Source organism: Mucor velutinosus (assembly GCF_035048745.1).
Source record: "Mucor velutinosus strain NIH1002 chromosome Unknown tig00001545, whole genome shotgun sequence".
Lineage (NCBI taxonomy): Eukaryota > Fungi > Mucoromycota > Mucoromycetes > Mucorales > Mucoraceae > Mucor > Mucor velutinosus.
Window position 1 is genome coordinate 517069 of NW_027041925.1, and position 18574 is coordinate 535642.

At 40.1% G+C, this 18574-nt stretch overlaps 7 protein-coding genes across 7 annotated transcripts; 4 read left to right on the top strand and 3 right to left on the bottom strand.

Moving 5' to 3' along the window:
* Positions 1-17: 17 nt before the first annotated feature.
* ATC70_006335 (uncharacterized protein) lies at positions 18-794 on the top strand (the record flags this gene model as incomplete). Its single annotated transcript, XM_064825611.1, has 1 exon — positions 18-794. One exon carries the CDS (start codon positions 18-20, stop codon positions 792-794), a length of 777 nt encoding a protein of 258 aa, XP_064676829.1.
* A 2262-nt stretch (positions 795-3056) lies between these two features.
* ATC70_006336 (uncharacterized protein) lies at positions 3057-3670 on the bottom strand (the record flags this gene model as incomplete). Its single annotated transcript, XM_064825612.1, has 2 exons — positions 3057-3535; positions 3604-3670. 2 exons carry the CDS (start codon positions 3668-3670, stop codon positions 3057-3059), a joined length of 546 nt encoding a protein of 181 aa, XP_064676830.1.
* A 3072-nt stretch (positions 3671-6742) lies between these two features.
* Positions 6743-7403, bottom strand: TUB1_2 (alpha-tubulin; the record flags this gene model as incomplete). Its single annotated transcript, XM_064825613.1, has 3 exons — positions 6743-6836; positions 6897-7015; positions 7083-7403. The coding sequence occupies 3 exons, from the start codon at positions 7401-7403 to the stop codon at positions 6743-6745; spliced, it is 534 nt and encodes a 177-aa protein (XP_064676831.1).
* A 582-nt stretch (positions 7404-7985) lies between these two features.
* Positions 7986-10094, top strand: ATC70_006338 (uncharacterized protein; the record flags this gene model as incomplete). Its single annotated transcript, XM_064825614.1, has 7 exons — positions 7986-8300; positions 8379-8609; positions 8675-8699; positions 8765-9074; positions 9140-9540; positions 9620-9693; positions 9750-10094. The coding sequence occupies 7 exons, from the start codon at positions 7986-7988 to the stop codon at positions 10092-10094; spliced, it is 1701 nt and encodes a 566-aa protein (XP_064676832.1).
* Positions 10095-10968: 874 nt separating this feature from the next.
* Positions 10969-12755, bottom strand: VMA2 (Vacuolar ATP synthase subunit B; the record flags this gene model as incomplete). Its single annotated transcript, XM_064825615.1, has 2 exons — positions 10969-11512; positions 11572-12755. 2 exons carry the CDS (start codon positions 12753-12755, stop codon positions 10969-10971), a joined length of 1728 nt encoding a protein of 575 aa, XP_064676833.1.
* Positions 12756-13251: 496 nt separating this feature from the next.
* Positions 13252-15990, top strand: ATC70_006340 (uncharacterized protein; the record flags this gene model as incomplete). The annotated part of the gene is made up of 7 exons (XM_064825616.1): positions 13252-13834; positions 13895-13979; positions 14030-14084; positions 14135-14486; positions 14543-14798; positions 14856-15715; positions 15767-15990. The coding sequence occupies 7 exons, from the start codon at positions 13252-13254 to the stop codon at positions 15988-15990; spliced, it is 2415 nt and encodes an 804-aa protein (XP_064676834.1).
* A 379-nt stretch (positions 15991-16369) lies between these two features.
* ATC70_006341 (uncharacterized protein) lies at positions 16370-17907 on the top strand (the record flags this gene model as incomplete). The annotated part of the gene is made up of 3 exons (XM_064825617.1): positions 16370-16649; positions 16712-16765; positions 16826-17907. The coding sequence occupies 3 exons, from the start codon at positions 16370-16372 to the stop codon at positions 17905-17907; spliced, it is 1416 nt and encodes a 471-aa protein (XP_064676835.1).
* Between the last annotated feature and the right edge of the window lie 667 nt (positions 17908-18574).

Genomic DNA, 18574 nt, shown 5'->3' on the forward strand with positions numbered 1-18574 from the left:
TCTTATATCAATTACTAATGGAGATAGTTTTTCAGTCGACAGCATTGGCTGCTATCACCAGGATTGCTAAGGCCGTGTCTGATTCCATGTCCAATCTTGCTCTTACTACTGAAAATGTAGGTACTGACAAGTCCGCCCCAAATTCGCTGATAAATCTACCATCGCATACGACCATTCTGACCACCAAATGGATATATTCAAGAGACCCAAATGCGCTACTGTTTGACTTTGGTGAGCTCAATTTGAAAAAGGAGCAAATAGTTCCTTTCATTAGAGCATCTATACCAGCAAATATCACTGCATGCATTCGACCCATTAGCAGTTTACTGGTAGAAATCACTATCCTGGGTCAAGATGAAGCCAATCCCTTGCACAAACAGGCGTATTCTATATTAAAGAACAAAGGGCTACACCTCAAGGATAAGAACATTTGGCTGAAGCCTACACAGACACTTACCATGTATCCTAACCTTGTGTTTTGGCAACTACGGCTATCCGGGTACCCCAAATCAATGACGGGCGATATTTACAAACAGAAAATTGCTGATACTATCAAATGTTCATTTGATAAAAGAGACAGGGGCCATTTTGGCAAAAGTGTACTGGTGGTAGACGCAGAAAATGTTTTGTTTAGCAACTCCAAGACAGATCGAAATATCCAACATTGCTTTGTCACTATTCTTGTTAAAGAATATACCATTCATCCTCCTCCTTCCATAAATTCTACGCGCAAATTGATCTATATACCCTTCTTGAAAACGTACCTACCTATTGAAATCTTTCTTGTTAAATAAAAATGTATTTTGCTGGCTGGTCCCAACTATGTGTATATGCGTGATGTATTCCTATCCATAGCTCTTGCTATGGGATTGTCATTTTCACTATATATATATATACTGGAAAATTATGTTTCTAAAAAATAGATAAGCAAATAACATTCTTTCAAATAATTCTAAAGAATTGAGAGCTGGGCAAAGGTAAATAAAACCACCAGAGAAGCCGACAAAGGGGAGGGGTTACCGTAGCGAAGCAAAGGTGCAAAGCTATGGTAAGTTGCGCAGGCTGCAGAACTGCCCTTCCAGAAGACTTCAGCTACCAAAGATGTAGTTCATGTCATGTAAATAAAAGCCATAAATCAAAACATAACCAAATTTGACAGCTTTCATCTCTTGAAATGTAGACTTTTCTGAGCCGCCGGAATGACACCAAACAATTATACCAGAGTAGTAGTAACTTCCTGACATTTTTGGCCATGTTTTTTTGGTCCCCAAAAAGTTGAGCAAAGGTGTCAGAAAGTAATTATCAGATGAGGGCGACCGTTTGGTGCTATTCTGACGATCTAAAACGGCCGTGAATGCGAGAAAACACAGCTCAAATGCACTCATATTTTGCTGTATTAGGGACATTAAGGACTAAAAAGTGGAAATACCAGTATGCTGCTTGCCCGTATATAAAGTAGCTACGTGTATATGGATGTAGAGCATCACATAAGAATCAGACCCACAGATAATATGAAGGGCTTTCATGTGTAAGTGGAAGGTCAAAATGAAAGTAGCAGTATTCTGACAAGATACGCAAGGGCAACCCGTAGCACGAGCTGCCGCTGCATAGGGTGGCTCTCACCGAAACGAAGCGAAGGTAGAGAGCCATCCGTAGCATAGAGAGAGTCGCATTATCTAAGGTCGATTTGAATCGGCTACTGTATTGTGCTCTGTTAGACCTTAAATGCCACAAGCGTATGATTATGAGCAATACTCTTGGTTGTGAGTAGCAAATTCATGCAAATCTTGAAACACAATGTCAACCACAAATGGTTCGCCAAGAAACAAGAGCATTGCGTTATGTAGGTCATGCTTGTTTTTCTCATGCTTAGTATTCAAGTTGGCTACTGCGCAACTGCTTGATGCAGATGATATAATGAACATTGACTTGAAAACTGCTCTGTAGTATATATTTTGGATTTTCGCGAGGCACAGACCTTGTTCCTGAATTAATTCAAGTTCCGGAACGCAAAGCCTGTTTGTTTCAAGCACACATTAGTAGTAAATTATTAAGCAGAATGCAAATTGGAGAAACTTCTAGCCTTCCGCAAAGAAATGGGGTGTCATTCTTCGAGCTATAATCTCACATGGAAGAAAGTAGAAAGATTCGGTGATGCTTGTCAGTCATTTCATGCATTGCGCACTATCTGCTGATGCGTTTTTAGTGCACATTTTTCTCATCAATTACTCAGATGTATAGGTTCACACGCCAACACAAAGCTTGCTGATGCGTGGAAAAGTGACAAATCTACAGAAGCTTCAGTGAGAACTGTGTGTGAATCACGTATGCTAAATCCAGATCGTCGAAAAAGCCATGATAAGGATGATGTTGACGTTACAGATGTGATTCATACCGCAAAACCTAAAATTTCTTCTATGGGAACAGCGTATGAGATTGTAAATATAAATGTACGCCTTGCATGTATCATATGTATGATATTCGCAGTCTGTGCATTCATCCACATCATGCTGGAAACTTGGTCTTCTGTCTGTATTTGTAAAAATGCCATCCTCATTAGCGGATCCGATGATGATACAATGTGGAATCAAGATTTTGTATTATATTCGAAGCAAAACAACAGGGATCGACGGGTCATTTGTACATCCGCCGAGTATTCTGTCTCTTTACAACATAGTGAACACAACAATGTGCTTGTAAAACCCTAAAAAAGGCTCTAGATCCTTTTGTGTGCGTGCGTGTATGTTCCATCTTGTTATGTTAATTACTAATTAGTTACGCCAAGTGTTTGTTGTCAAAGAACCAAGAAAAAAGGGGGCAGGGATGGGAAGGAGGGAAAGACATAGGCTTTCAAATGTACTTCAAAAGCAAATCGAAAAAATCCATCGACATCCAACAGTTTTATTCAAATTAGTTTGCAAGCTTTATGAACAATCAAAATTTGCAGTAGAAAAAAAAATTGCGCGCGTAACGATGACAGCATGAATGGAATGAAAACTTTATTTACTTTAGCAAGAGAACGAAACGGAATGAAGAGATCAACTCAATTTCCGTAATCAATAATCCATACCAATGTTGGTGACATGATGATGATCAGGCATAAAGATTTCATCCGTCATTGGAGGCTGACGAAGAGGTAACTTTGACATGATATCCAGAGGGCGGCGTTGAGATTGTTGCTGTGCTTGTTGTTGATGGAGAGATTGCTGTCTCTGGTTCTCTTCAAATTCATCTTCTTCAGATAACTCTTGATCGTCGGATAAATCGGTATCGTTGACAAGGCCTATGCCAGACAGGCTGTATCGTTGTTGTTGTCTTAGTGTGTAGGTTAATAATTGGATATGTTGCATGGCTTTTTCCAGTTCCTGCCTGGTCTCATTCAATGCAGTATCTCTTTGATTGGTTATCCCTTTAAGAGCATTGATCGTATATCTTGCAAACGATAGCTCTTTGTTCAGATGTGAATTTTGTTGCTGAAGGTATGCATTGTCAATTTCAAGCTGAGAACAACTTTTGGTTGTATTAGTGTCGATATCTATATCATGTGTAATGTACCGTGAGTAAAAATGATGATGAACAGCAATGCTCTCATAAATAACATACCATTCATGTTTAATTTGTCAAACTCGTTATGTAAATGTTGGTTAGCTTGTTGATTTGTTGTTGCCATGGTAACGGTGGTTATGTATAAAGAGTGTGAGATGTGGAAATTATTCTATTTTATTTCGACAGAACCAGCTGAAAATAGTAATATGTATATGGACACAAGGAATTATAATATAGAATAGAGGTATAAAATGAAAATTGAGAGTTTCCTTGTTATCAAAACAACGAAAACGAATAATTCAACAAGAGTGAAAAAAGGAGATATGAACAAAAATGAAAGAAATGGGAAAAACAAAAAGGAAAACAAGCCAGAGCTCTGGGAGGTTTTATAGACATCACTGATGGTCTATTCTAAAGGTCACGTGTGATGTATCAGAAATTTTTGGGGGTTTGGATATGGAAGGAGGGGTGGAGAACGGGCAGAGAGAAGGGGAGACTTAAAGTTTGAGGTACCCGCGTCCACTCTGTAATTGAGGGAGGGGGGATCAAAAAAAGGAGAGCAGGAGAAGGGACCCTTTCGATTTTTCTTTGCGCATTTGCGTTTGCATATTTTCTTTCTCGATGAAAAACTCGACATTCAAAATATTACAGAACAGACTTGTTATGACATCCCCTTTGTCAGTCTCCAAATGTTGCAAGGAATACATGCTACATGTGCTCTAGTTGAGTATTTGTTATCAATTTGATATTTTCATGTGGAACAATGTGTGTGTAATTTCGTCGGAGAACCCGGATCAAATAGTTCGCTTTCATTCTAAATTACCGGTCCAAATGGCATCGTTTAGCAGTGCTTTGTATGTGATCAAACACAGCTGTTGAATTAGGCGTGCGCTGTTGTATTTGGTGTCATTTAGAGCAAGTGGAGCAATGTATAGCATGGTATTTAGCCTGGGTTACACTTACCTATCATCACCATCCTTGATGGCAAGCAAGTAAAATGCACATTGAGCATTGCATGAGCACCACAACTAAAGCAGATGATACGAGGCATTCTGAAGGCATAGTACAGCGTGCGATTCTCTTGAAACAAGCGTATCCCAATTATAAGTATACTCATTGAAGCAACTCCGTTTTCTGTGCATCCAAATCTACAGTACATTGCATACATACATTTTAACCACTTTAGTTCAGGTAGCTTTCAAATTTCAAAAGATCAAGACACAACAAAACAGACTGTAAGGCGCCTCCAAACGGAAATACATAATGCACCATTATGGACAATAACAACTTCCATAATAATAGCAACACCAGATGATTATATATTACCAAGCATCTGGCATGCAGTTTTCATCACATTTAAACACATTCAAAACCTCGTGTTTGGTAACAAGCTAAATAAGGCAACTTTCAAATTCAATTACAATAACACCAAACCACTTGTATGAACTCGAACGAAAACTTAGTAAAACACAGCATATCATCCTTCTGGAAAAAGCTAAACAAACACATTTAACGAAGTCTGAGAGTGGCGCGAAAAATCCATAAAACAAACCTGTGTATACAGATTGATGATGATACAAAGCCTGAGCGTGATATCAAACAGTAAGAAAAACCTTATACTAAGAGCTGTCGAAGCATAATTGGCATGCTACTTTAAAGCATGACATAATAAGAAGGCTCCATCTCGGGCTTTAGGGGATTGAAGAATTTTTCGACATGAACGGCATCATAGGGAATTGCTAGATTGATTACCTAACATTTGGCCCAGCTTTCTGTGGAAGAGAAGGTTCCAAAGGACGTACTATCAGACAACATGATAGAAACTTGGCCATTGCAAGCAGGTGAGCAGGAGCAGAGAATACATGTCCCTCGCTAATCATTGTGACATAAGACTTTTACTGCGCATAGATCAGGTTTTATGAATATCGCTCGTAATTAATTGTGGACGCTCTTGATTGAGCTTTATTTGTAGTAATTGACCATATATCTCAGGCTAAGCCGAGGTTAAACAAAACCAAAAATGGATGGGGGGCTGAATGGAACATGATGATAGGCTCAATTAGCATTGAGTATAATAGATGATCGTCGCCCTTTGTTTAGCTTGCCGATGAAAAATGTAACCAATTGACAGCTTGGAAAGCATCTCTTCTTGGACCGTGGACTTGGCCCAAGAGACAGATGCCTATGTTACACAATGAGACGCTATCAAGTTCACAAACCATCACCATTTTGTTGGTTTGTATTATCTGATTCGAGAAATATTTGCACCATTTTGCGCGTCAACAAGGTAAATATTTCTTTAATCGTAACACACTTTATTTATATCAGTTGTTGTTGTTTGTAATATCGCCCAAGATGATGGCGTCTACAATAGATGTGCTGGGAACTCGACGCTCTATGCTCCTAGATGTCACTCCATTCAGCAAATAAAAAACAAGAATATATATTAAATGTGCTAAATTTTCTTTAGCTTGTAGGAAGACATCTATAAATATTCTCTAAAGATGAGGCATTTTAGAGATTTAGTGCAATGCACAACGTCAACTAAGATACTAAATATACACGGCAAAAAAGTATGATGCCAAGCTTTATCTTGAATGCACATGGATGATCATTCTATCATTGTCATGTGGAATGGCTTTATTGAAAAATATGTACTCAAAAAAAAGAATGGTTGTTTGCTATGATGGCTTCGTGGCACCGAATTTGTTGTTGTTACTACAGCGATTTGACTGAAAACGATTCACGATATTACGAGTTGTGCCTGGAGACTGATTGTGTTGCATCAAATACACAGTTTTGTGGTTATTAACAACAATCACCTTGGAAAATGTCACTTTATTAGTATTTGAAGCATTATTTTGCACGAGTGATGATCTAGCAGGTATAGGCGAAGGTATGATATCCAGAACAACGAGTCTGTTGGACATTTTGGTCATATTTGCAGAGAATAGAAAAGAAGAGAAAAAGATGCTCTGCTCAAAATCCAAGAACTCAATAGGATTTATGAGTGTCCATGACGAGAGGGAGGGAAACATCCGGCTTAAATTATCATTGTTTTCAGTGGCAAGATCACAAGATGATGTGTACTCTTTCTGCAAACAAATATTGTCTGCATGTGCGTGTATATTACAAAAACCATCTGATTTAAATGTTGTTTATTAGTTATAAAGTAAAACCCAAAATTTATATATGTTTAATGTTTGGCTGCATCAGGATGAGATCGAACAACCATCACAGTGCAATCCAGATGATGCACAAGATGTTCAGATGTGGATCCAATCAGCTTTCTACAGGAGAGGCTCTTTTAGTCTACACAGAAAGCGCACGACCACACAAACAACACTTGCCTCTTTAAATAACCAAGACCACGGCTACCACAAATAACGAGATCAGCTTGCTTTTCCTTGGCAAACTTAACAATTTCAGCAGTAGCTACACCTCTGAGAATTTCAGCCTTGACATGTTTCTAACATTGAGAAAATGTCTCAGTTGACTCCACCATCATTATATGAAACCCACATATGACAACTTACCAAACCCAAGGCATGCATGGCGTGAACAGCCTCGGCTAAGCTTTCTCTGCCTTGAGACTCCAATTGAGCGACCGTATGTCTGTAGTCAGCAGCACAGTCAATACCACCAATGGCAATGGTTTGCCAACCACCAGGGCCTTCAATTTTGGCAACGTCTTCGTTGATGCAAGTAACAATTGTAATTTCATCAGTAGGAAGAAGCACGCCGTGGCCGTTTACCCATTCCAATGTTTGGCGGCTCGCGTCAGACTCATCGTAACAGATGATAACCTTTCGGGGAGTAACAGAATCAGGTATAGAGACATTTACAGTTGTAGACATTTTGAATAAGAAAAAGAACTGGAGGAATATGTAGAATTACATTTTTGACAGCAATATTTATACTTGAGATAGATGTTTCAGCGTCATGATACATGAATGGATAATCTTTGAAACAGCATGAAATCCAAATCTTATTTATCCCGTTTGTAAAAAAAAAAAAAAAAAAAAAAAAAAAAAAAAAAAAAAAAGAGTATAGGTTGCTCCTGAATAGATCCTCCTAATGACAGATTGACAAGAGGGGAAACAGTTATTTGCAATACAGTGGTACAATGGTGCTCCCTATTGTTTGTGTTTGTACGAAATAAATGACCAAAACAACATCTCTTTTTTCATTTATCGTTCTTTTTCATCCCTTCACTTTTTTTTATATGCAAGAGTATCAAAAGACTAAAGGCAACAACCACTTTTTTGATCTTTAATAGAATTCAGTTCTGATACAAAATTATAAATCATATAGAAACCACTCAACATCGCACAATTAAAAGCTTCAAATCAAACAATTCTCTTTCACGAAGCTTATCTATCGCATCAAAGTCTCACGTAACAAAGCTCTACAACACTACCCCACAACATCTATCTGTAATGTCCACGTTACCAACTATTGGTAGTATGGAGACCTTCTCTTCTTCATCAAGACAGCACCATGAGGAAAACAATAGACTCAAAGGCGTATTGAACAGATTTGTAGACCTCATGTCCACCAACACGGATATTCAGCAAAACGGTGGTATGGTCATTTCAGGTCCAATGGACATTTCTTCTCCCTACAACACAAGACACGTAACGCATGTTGGTTTTGATGCAAATACTGGCGAATTCACTGGTCTTCCAAAAGAATGGCATACGTTACTGAAAGCAAGTGGTATCACTCAGACCGAACAGGAGCAAAATCCACAGGTATTTTACTCTAGTGTGTTTTAAGGAGAGGTTCGTAGTTGTTAACTTGTTTTCCCCCATTCTCCCTAAATCAAAAAGGCTGTCATTAATGCAATTGAGTTTTATCAAGAATCAAGAGATCTGGACGAGGCTGTATGGCACAAAATTCCAAAGACGCATAGTCTGAGAAGTAGTGTTCAATCGGAATCATCAACATCAGATGTTGTATCGCATTACCAACCCCAGAAATCAACGGGAAATGCTATCGCTAAATCACTGCGTCGATTATCTAAACTCAAATTCTCTGACTATACAAAACGCTCGTCTGTGGTAAATGCGCTTGATCCTACCGCACTATGTTCATCTTACTGACTTGGCATTTTCATCCATGTTAGGCTTCAAATCGATCATCCATACTTGGTAGGTCATTTATTACATAATCCCCTCCCGTTTCGACACATGCTAATAAGGTTATATAACAACAGTGGAAAATCAAAAGACACCAGTCATCTCCCGTCCGAGTGAGACAGCATTTGCAAAACAAAAATCAGACATTTCATTGCCAATATTAATAGAAAAGGTCTCACTACCACCATCACCATCATCGCCTGTACCAACGTCCGTAAGTAAAAAGACCGAGAAGAAGGAGCAAGAGGAGAGTTACCCTCCAGTCATCAAGCGAAAGCAGAAAGAGCCGAAACAGCAGGAATTAGACGTTGTGAAACAACTAAAAGACATTTGCTATACCGTGGATCCAAATGATATTTACAAAGATATGATCAAAATTGGACAAGGGTATATGTGTATAAAACAGTTAGTTAGGCATATATATGAGCTAACTGTTGTACGGGCATCTATAGCGCATCGGGTGGTGTGTTTATTGCTCATCGTACATTCACAAATGATAATGGCGAAAAAACAACAATGCCTGTGGCCATCAAGCAAATGAATCTGGAGCAACAGCCCAAGAAGGAGCTCATCATCAACGAGATTTTGGTCATGAAGAAGTCTCAGAACCCAAATATCGTCAATTATCTGGATTCTTACCTTTGGAAAGGAGATTTATGGGTTGTTATGGAGTATATGGAGGGAGGAAGTCTTACAGACGTTGTCACTTGCAATATGATGATGGAAGGCCAGATTGCTGCTGTCTGTAAAGAGGTATTGCAAGGCTTACATCATTTGCATTCAAATGGTGTCATTCATAGAGACATTAAGAGTGATAATATCTTGTTGAGCCTTCAAGGTGATATTAAACTGAGTAAGTAAAATACAATAGAAAAAAGGGGAAAAGAGTGAGAAGGGGACCAAGATAGCGTATGAACTAACATTATAACTAGCCGACTTTGGATTCTGTGCTCAATTAAACGAAAGTCAAGCTAAACGCACAACCATGGTGGGAACTCCTTACTGGGTGAGTAGTGCGACAACTTGCTGGCACCGCGTATATACTCACAACCACATAATTAGATGGCCCCTGAGGTCGTAACCCGTAAGGAATATGGATCCAAAGTGGATATTTGGTCGTTGGGTATCATGGCAATTGAGATGATTGAAGGGGAGCCACCTTATCTGAATGAAAATCCATTAAGGGCACTCTATCTGATTGCAACAAATGGTACACCCACATTACAAAGCCCTGAATCTCTTTCAGAAGTGTTTAGAGACTTTTTGTCAAAATGTTTGGAGGTAGACCCAGAGATTCGTCCCTCTGCCGAAGACATGTTGAAGCATCCTTTTTTGGCACTTGCAGATCCTCTTCGCTCGCTGTCTCCTCTCATTCGTGCTGCAAAAGAGAGCACTGCGAGCTCTTGATTTATGTGCCTGTAAACTACCTACTGCTTCTTTTCTTATACCCTTTTCAATTTTGACTCCCTTCTTTTTTTTTTCTATCCTCCTCACAATCTCTATTCATTGCTTCACTTTTCTAATTATTTCTAGTCTTATCTTTTTTTTCTAATAAATACAAGCGTGTTTACGCTTCAGATGGCTCTCTCTAACTTTTCATTGCTTCAGTGAGAATTGACCTATCTGGCAGCAACTCGCAGAACAGATCACACCGAGATGTGGGTGTATTTAGATCGTGATTTCTCGCGATAGAAGCGGTTTTAGACCGCCAAAAAAGCATCAAACAACTGCTCTCGTCTAGGACTTACTTACTGACACTATTGCTCAATTTTTTTGGAGCCAAAATAATATCATCAAAAGTCGACATCAAACCATGAGGGGCACCTCATGGAAAACATCAATAAATCAAACGATCGCGTTTTTCACCTCAAAAATGAAAACTTCTACTATGGCATATATTGAATCAAAATGATTCTGTTAATTCAGGGCAGCTCCTGAAACTACGTTTGTGGAACCTTAATATGTAAAATCTTGACATTTTCACCAAAAACCTCATTTCATATTTTATAGCATTGCTCAATAAACTAAATCAAAACATTGATTATAGCTGGCACCATCGGATGCGCCGTGAAAAGCACTCCTAGAGCGTATTAGGAAGTATGGGATGATCATTGCGACTTATATAGTGTAACTTCTCGAAATATGTAAAATGGGTTGATTTGGAACGAAATCTGTCCAATCTTGATCAAAGGCGAAAACTTGAATCTTGCGAGTATAATAAATGACAAATTAGTAAAGCGGTCTCTTGAAAAAGCCAGATTGAGCACATTACCTTGAAGACTCAAGCGTCCGCTAATACAGCACCGCTGCCGCCCCTTTTCTCGTTTCTGTTACAGAAAGAGGTGGTCTTGGAAATAATGCCAGTGTTGGATTGACTGGGTTTTGGATTGAATACAGGCAATGGCTGCTTGAACAAGAGAATGGAAAGCCCAGAGACAGCGATGGCCAAAGCAGATGTCTTGTTTCTACCTTGAATGGCTCTGTGATTGAGAACGGACACACAGGCAGGATTTAAGCACAGGAATGCACCATGAATGGACCTTGCCTTGGTCTTACCATCCTTTGCTTTGATGGTTTGTGTGGGATGAGAGGTGGGCCCAAAGCAGTACATGCACGTCTGGGATGTCTTGTGTTCGTTGGTAGTATGCACAGTGGCGACAGATGAATGTAAGCGAGGCTTCCATTTTCCACCATACTTCAAATAACCCTTCAAACGAGAGCCGACACAAAGACCACCATCTCCAATGAACATTGCAAGTGACGTTTGGGGACGAACACCAGCACAAAAGGATCTTTCACGCGAAGCAAAACGAGAACGGAAACGCCTGTCGATATGCTCAACCTTGTTAGAGTATTTTGCTTCTTTGAGTGGTAGAACGCTCACAATGCTGGGCCATTGCTTCTGTGTGCATCAAGATTTGACACAACATCCTCTACCTCTTTGGCTCTGAACACACTGGATCTCGGCAATTGCTGCTCAATCTCTTGAACCTTCTTTCCTTCTTCTGTTGTTTTTTTGTCTTTCAAAGTGATCTTTTGCCTCATAAATTGGCCAGAACCAAAGTCGACATCTTCAGCACGCATCTTGTATGACTCTGGCAGAGGTTCAAATGTTGTTGTCTGACCACGATCATTAGCAGTAGCACCGGCGTCGTCATCATCACCATTGGGATCTCCATCGCATTTAACACTGCCATCACGAATTTCATCCTTGTCACTAGCATCGTTCGTAATAACTTGATCAACGCCATTGCCATCGTTACCAGCAGCAGTACCAGTACTATCAGACAAATTGCCTTCATCAGCATTGAGATGGGTGAGAGGAGAGAATCTATTATGCAGTGGCAAGTGATATTTGTATTTGTTCAGATTCATGCCAATAGTTTCTGTCATTACAGCCAGCCCGTTATCAGTACCCGAAAACACCATTGAATCGAGATGTTGGTCAGAAGGAGGAGGCTCGTAATTTGATACAAGAGGGATGTCTTTGTTTCTATATTCAATGGCTTTTCTTGTCAAAAAGGCACGAGTTCTCATGTTGGACAGTTGTTGCTTGATCTGTTTGATGGTGGTGAACAACTGGTATCTTTGAGCCTTCAGCTCTTTGATTTCTTGGTGTTTGCTACGATCAGTGTGCCACTGCTTCTTCAAGTCCTTGATCCTTGTAGAATACTGCTCCTTCTTGTAATCCTTGTTTGCAGCCTTCAGCTCATCAAACACAGCCTTGTTATCGATTTCCAGTTGGCCAGTGTCTTTCTTCAGTGTTTGATTAGTTCTGGTTTGAAGCTCTCTCACGGTATCCCAATCAATATCTAGAGGTTTCTTCGTATTGGAAACTGACTTGTTAGAACTTGGTTTGGTACCCAAAATACGGACAGAGGTAAGACCAGGCAGGATGGTAAGGTTGTGAGCAAATGTCAGACCAAAGGACTCGCAGGCTTGTGTGATGGCACGCCTTGTATGCTCCAAAAACCTCTGATTGAAGCTCGTAGGTTTCAGGAGTCCCAAAGATATTTGAAACAGGGAAACCAGAAAACTCTCGTGAAGCGCCAATCTCGCCCGTAACATGCGAGATGGAGGTATTGGAATTCATAGTAGGTCGATTAAACATGTTGTTTGCGGAAGAGGCGTCCGTAAATAGGCACTGAGTATCCGACAAAAAGGCGTTGACCATCAGTGAACAGGCGTTGGCAATGAGCTGACATGTTGCTTTTCATTGATGCACATGAAGAGAGAAAAGAAAGGGAAACACCTCAAAGCCTATTACTGATACCGAATATATATATAAGCAGGTTGAAACATCAAACAGAGTGTTGCAGGAATTACTGCTAGGCACCAATATATCAGTTGCAGTATCATATTAAATGCGAATTGAAAATCAGGAGAGGACAAAGACTATCGAGGGAATATAATCGCATTAATGAAAATTTGAAAGGAGTAGCTCATGTCAGGGTAATACAACAGAAAAACGGGAGGCAGTTTCTTGTTATACATATTAAACGCTATCAATCCTGGAAAACGTTTCTCTTTTTTTTTTCTGCTTCTTTTCTTTCACTTGCATATAATGAATCAATTGCTACCAAAAGTGTCTAGTGAGCAGTGTACTACACCAATACCTGTTTCACTGGATTGCAATCAGTCAAATCAAGTATTGTTTGATATGGGAGACATAGATCCTTTCAAGGAGAGTGTGGAATTACAAGCCTGCAATGATGCTACAGTGGCACAGTTATCAGTAGAGAGAGAGGATGCCATGGATACTGTGTCATCAGCCTCATACAGGGCTATACCAACATCGCTCAGTCTAGAACGTCAAAGCGGCACGGATTATGGTGATGAGGACATTGAAGACATCGACATGGACTATGATCATGAGCTACCAAAAGAAACTCAAGTGCATTTGCCAGCCATGGAAATTGTCATTCGAAACCTGGGCATTCTACAGGAACGCCAAAAAGCACAAGCAAATGCCCACTTGAAACCAGCACAAGAGCGCGGCATAAACAACACGGATACACAGGACATTGAATACTCTTTGGGACCTCCCATCGATACTCAACTGTACAATAGCAGTTTGAACAACCTAGATAAAAGCATCAAGAACATTCCTGTCAATCGCTTAGGGCCTCGAGAACAAGAAGAAGCGGGTAAGTGCATGCCTTTTCAAAACGTACTTGGAGCTGCAGCTCATTTGTTTGGGTGTATAGATGAGCCTGTGCGAAAAGGCATGAAGTACATGTTTGACAACAATTTTTTAAAGGCGAAATCACTGTTTCAAAAGAGATGCTACAGGTAGAGCTCTTTTGCCATCCAAAGATAGACCGTCAACTTATAGTTATTAGTGATCCACTGTATGCTCTTGGTTTGGGAGCCATGACATTCATTAAAGCCATGATGGTAAGTGCCAAATATCAACAAAGGGTTTATATATCAATTTCGACATATAGACATACAATGAAGATGATATTCAGCTCGCCATGGATACCCTTACACTCGCGTACAATATTGCAGCAGTACAGATTGATAATGCAGCGGTTAAAAAGCCATACAAGAGCACATGGTCCTCCTACTTGTCGACTATGGTTTCTTCTAATCAGACTGGACTTCCCAGCTGTCCTCCTGTAGTGACAATGAAGACGGACGATACCAGCTACTCAAATGACGGTCCAAAATTCTTACCAAATGGCGTGTTGCGAGCCAACGTCGTAAAGGCAGAGAGCTGTTTACTGATGGGTATGCTACAGCTGACTCAGGAAAGCGTCGTTGGCTATGTTAAATGTGGACTCAATTTGAGAAGAGGTATGTTTGCATATAATCAAAGAGAGCCTTAATTGACTGACACGACCACGTACAAGCCTATGGATGTTACACGGTGGTGTGGCAAGAACACAAAAGAATGGGGCAGGCATATACGAAATACATGGACAGAAATACAGTATCAGCAATACAATTTGGCATCGGCACGGTGCACTTGTTACTGTCGTCATTGCCGCCAAAGATCCTCAAAATATTTTCAACCCTCGGCTTCAAGAGTGATAAACAATTGGGATTTGCGTTGCTCAAGCTGTGTCTTGAAGGCAAAGGCATTCGAGCTCCTTTGGCCTCCTTGGTGTAAGTATTGCAGATCAAGCAGATGTATAGGCCATGCTAACAAGACATGCTGTTTAGATTGCTGACATACTTTTCCATTCTATCATCATTTGTTCCTCAAATCTATACCAAAGAACTGATGGGACCCGCAGTGGAATGCCTTACAAACGCGCAAAAGAGCCACCCAAGCTCTTGCTTCTTCTTGTTTTATGCTGCTCGCATCAGCCGCATTGCACGCAATCTTCCACTATCGACGCAGTCATTCACGTTTGCCGTGGATTCTAGTCGTGGTGAATGGGCTCATGAGGCCATGTCACACATGGGCAGCTATGAGATTGGCTTCAACTTTGCATTACAGCTCGATTGGGTATCAGCAGAGGTGTACTTTGAAAAGCTGAGAAAAGAAAAGTACTACTGGTCTCCAGCATTCTGTCAATACTTTATTGGCGCTTGCCGTGGTATGCTTGGGAAACGCGCTGAGAGCATTTTAGCATTTGCAGAAGTACCTCAAAAAGTAAATGAGCAGCAAAGAAAGTCGTACATTGATGTGTACGTTCAGCAAAAGGTCGAGTTTTTTCAAAAGAGCGGCTATCAGGACATGGATTTTTGCTTGCCTGGACTGGAGCTCTTGCTGGTATGGAATGCCTTTGATCAAATGCAAAAGAATGCCCTGGAGGTGTGTCTCTTGATTGTGCAGAGTACGTTGGAATTGATATACGAAAGGGAGAGAGCAGAGTACAAGATCCGATTGCGAGAATTGGTGCCATCAGCCAATCCACCAGACTATTACGATCAACGCGCCATCCTCTTGCTGATCAAAGCATCAGTTTTGAACGCATTGAAACGATACAGTGACAGCATTGCTCATCTCAATTGGATCATGGATCACAAGCACCAGCTGAAATCAGAGACATGGATTATTCCATTCACCTACTGGGGTACAGTATATCAACATGCAGTTCAGAAGACATGCTAATAGTGTTGAACAGAGTCTGGAGTAACCAGCTGGGGCATGAAAAATTACGAAAGAAGCCGCAAGGTTTGGGAAAAGGCTCTGTCCTGTACAAAATATGCATTTGAGTACAGAATGGCAGTGCGATTGAGTTTGGCTCTATCAAAATGTGACGAGATTGGTGTCACCGTCAGCAAGTCAAAGAAGCATAAAGGCATTTCCACCAATGGTCGTAAGAGAATGCCAATTGTACCTTGCTAACAAATGTTTGTGAAATGGTAATTGCATGTTTGTTGTACAAGCACTGGTGTGTAGAGTAAATGTTTTCGATTGTGTCGTTGAAAAAGCAACAACAGCATGAATCATGGCTATTTTTTAAGAACTAAATAAAATCACCATTTAATAGAAATCAAGAAGAATCTATTTAATGTTTAGAAAAGCACCATTCAGGCACCAATTATGATTGTATCATGCTAGCAAGGGATCAGCAGAATCAACTCTTTAAGGCTCCGCGTACAACCCGTTCAAAAGTTTAGGTTATTTCATAATTGATAAGCTCATCATCTCTTTCTGTTTCTCTTTTTTATTTATATCCTCTAGACAAACATTGTGTATCAGTGTCACATCACACACTGATCCTATGCCAGCATCAATTAACCTCATTACAGAGGCAACTCCACTACTGTTGCAAGATGCAATTATACCTTTTAGAACATCCGTCTACTTATACAGCCTTATAGCCGCAGTGGGTGGGTTTATCTGCGGATTCGATACAGGCTCCATATCCAGCATCATCTCACTGCCAATGTTTCAAAGCAGATTTTTTATTAATGGATCTTTAGCTTACTATGAGAGTATTCTACTGGCATCCTACCTGGTTACATCCATGTGCGGTGCCTTTTTTTCTGGTTATTTCTGTGGTAACTATCATTATGGTACATTCTCATGTTTGACATTTTTAATAACTAACTTTTGTACCAAGATGGCATTGGAAGAACGTACGCCATGCTACTTGCTACTTGCTTTCTTGTGCTAGGTATTTCTTGTGAGCTATCAGGATTCAGTGCGCACACATTACTTCTTGGGCGGCTGATAGGCGGCTTAGGCACCGGTCTCATGACGAATGCGATACCCTTATATCAATCAGAGATTGCACCACCAGATATTCGTGGCCGACTCATCAGCATATTTGCACTTTTGGGATCATTTGGTCAGATGGTGGGCTATTTTGTCACGTTTGAAAGCAGCTACTATACTTCCCATTGGAGCTGGCGGATGCCTTGGCTGGTGCAGCTCATCACTTGTCTATTGTTTGCGGTCGCTATCTGTTTTCTGCCATATTCACCAAGATGGCTTATCGATAAAGGAAGAGAGGCCGAGGGTCTTGCTGTGCTGTCAAAACTGCATCATTTGCCACAACAGCATAAAGTGGTACAAAAAGATTATCTGGAGATCAAGACATTGATTGAAACTGAGAAGCTGGATGGCCAAGACCGCACTTATGCAGAGCTGTTTCAAGGTTCCAATTTGAAGAGAGCACTACATGCATTTTTCATATCCGTTGCTACCTGCTTCACCGGGAATGTGGTTATATCGTACTATGCCCCTCAAATATTCAAAAATGCGGGTTTTAGTGATGTTTCGATATCGCTGGCATTGACAGGGGGCATTGGGTTCCTTTCGCTTGTCTTTACTGCTCTATCACTGCAATGGTGGATAGATCTCTGGGGAAGAAAGGCACTGTTTCTTATCGGCTCAACCATTTCTGCTATATGCATGTTTACTGTTGGATTCATCTTTTATCTTTACACTTGTGTAGCTAAAGACGATACTGTGATTGTAGCTAATCCATATGCTAGGTATGTCATTATTTTATGCATTTACGTATTTTCAGCTTCCTTTGCCGGTACTTGGGGAGTCGCAAACTATGTATATACAGCAGAAATATTTAGTATGCGTTGTCGTGCCAAAGGGCTTTCCTTGACATATGCTATCAGCTGGGCTGGTAGTATTGTGATTACTTATTGCACGCCCTTCTTTATGGCTTACACCATCTCTGGCGTCTATCTATTTTTTGGTGCCTGCTCTGTATTGACACTCGTTGGTGTGGTGCTTATACCCGAAACAAAAGGAAAAACTTTGGAAGAGATTGATTTTATGTTTAACAACCATAAATGACTTGGGCGACGAATAGAAGATGTAGCATTTGAAATGAGAAGGGCCATATAAAAGAACAAATAAACTTTGATCGTTCTCACTGTTTTGGCTTAACAAATAATGCCAGGTCAAATGCAATCAATATTTGAGTCATTCGTTGGTCTGATATAAAGCGAATTACACTTTGTATGATTTATTACATTTACCATATTTGCGACATAAGAGATTGCTGTACAGTACTGTTATTCAAAGATATTTAGATAGATAAAATTTAATACAAAACATAGTTTTATTAGGAGTATGGGATTAAAGTATAAAAGGGCGAAATTACATTGAATACAATGCATTAAACTAATGGTATTGCTATTGTGCATGTGCAATAAGAGAGCATAAAGCTGCATTGGCCATTTCTCATAGATGTCACTGAATATTCAAGTGCAATTTCTTTGGTCTTGTTGGCTGGCATGTTATGGTAATCTGTACTGGTTTTAGCAGAGCGTGGGCAGTCATTAGACGTCAATAGCTTACCTTGATATCTTGTATACAACGGTGAACACTGATTAGATAGTATCCATCCATTAGTGGGTAGTAAGAACGCTTTTGCTGTAAATTGAGAGATTTGGGGCGCTGTTGATGTTTTTGCTGATTTTGTACGGAAAGAAGGAAGAGGAAAGGAACGCAGTAAAAA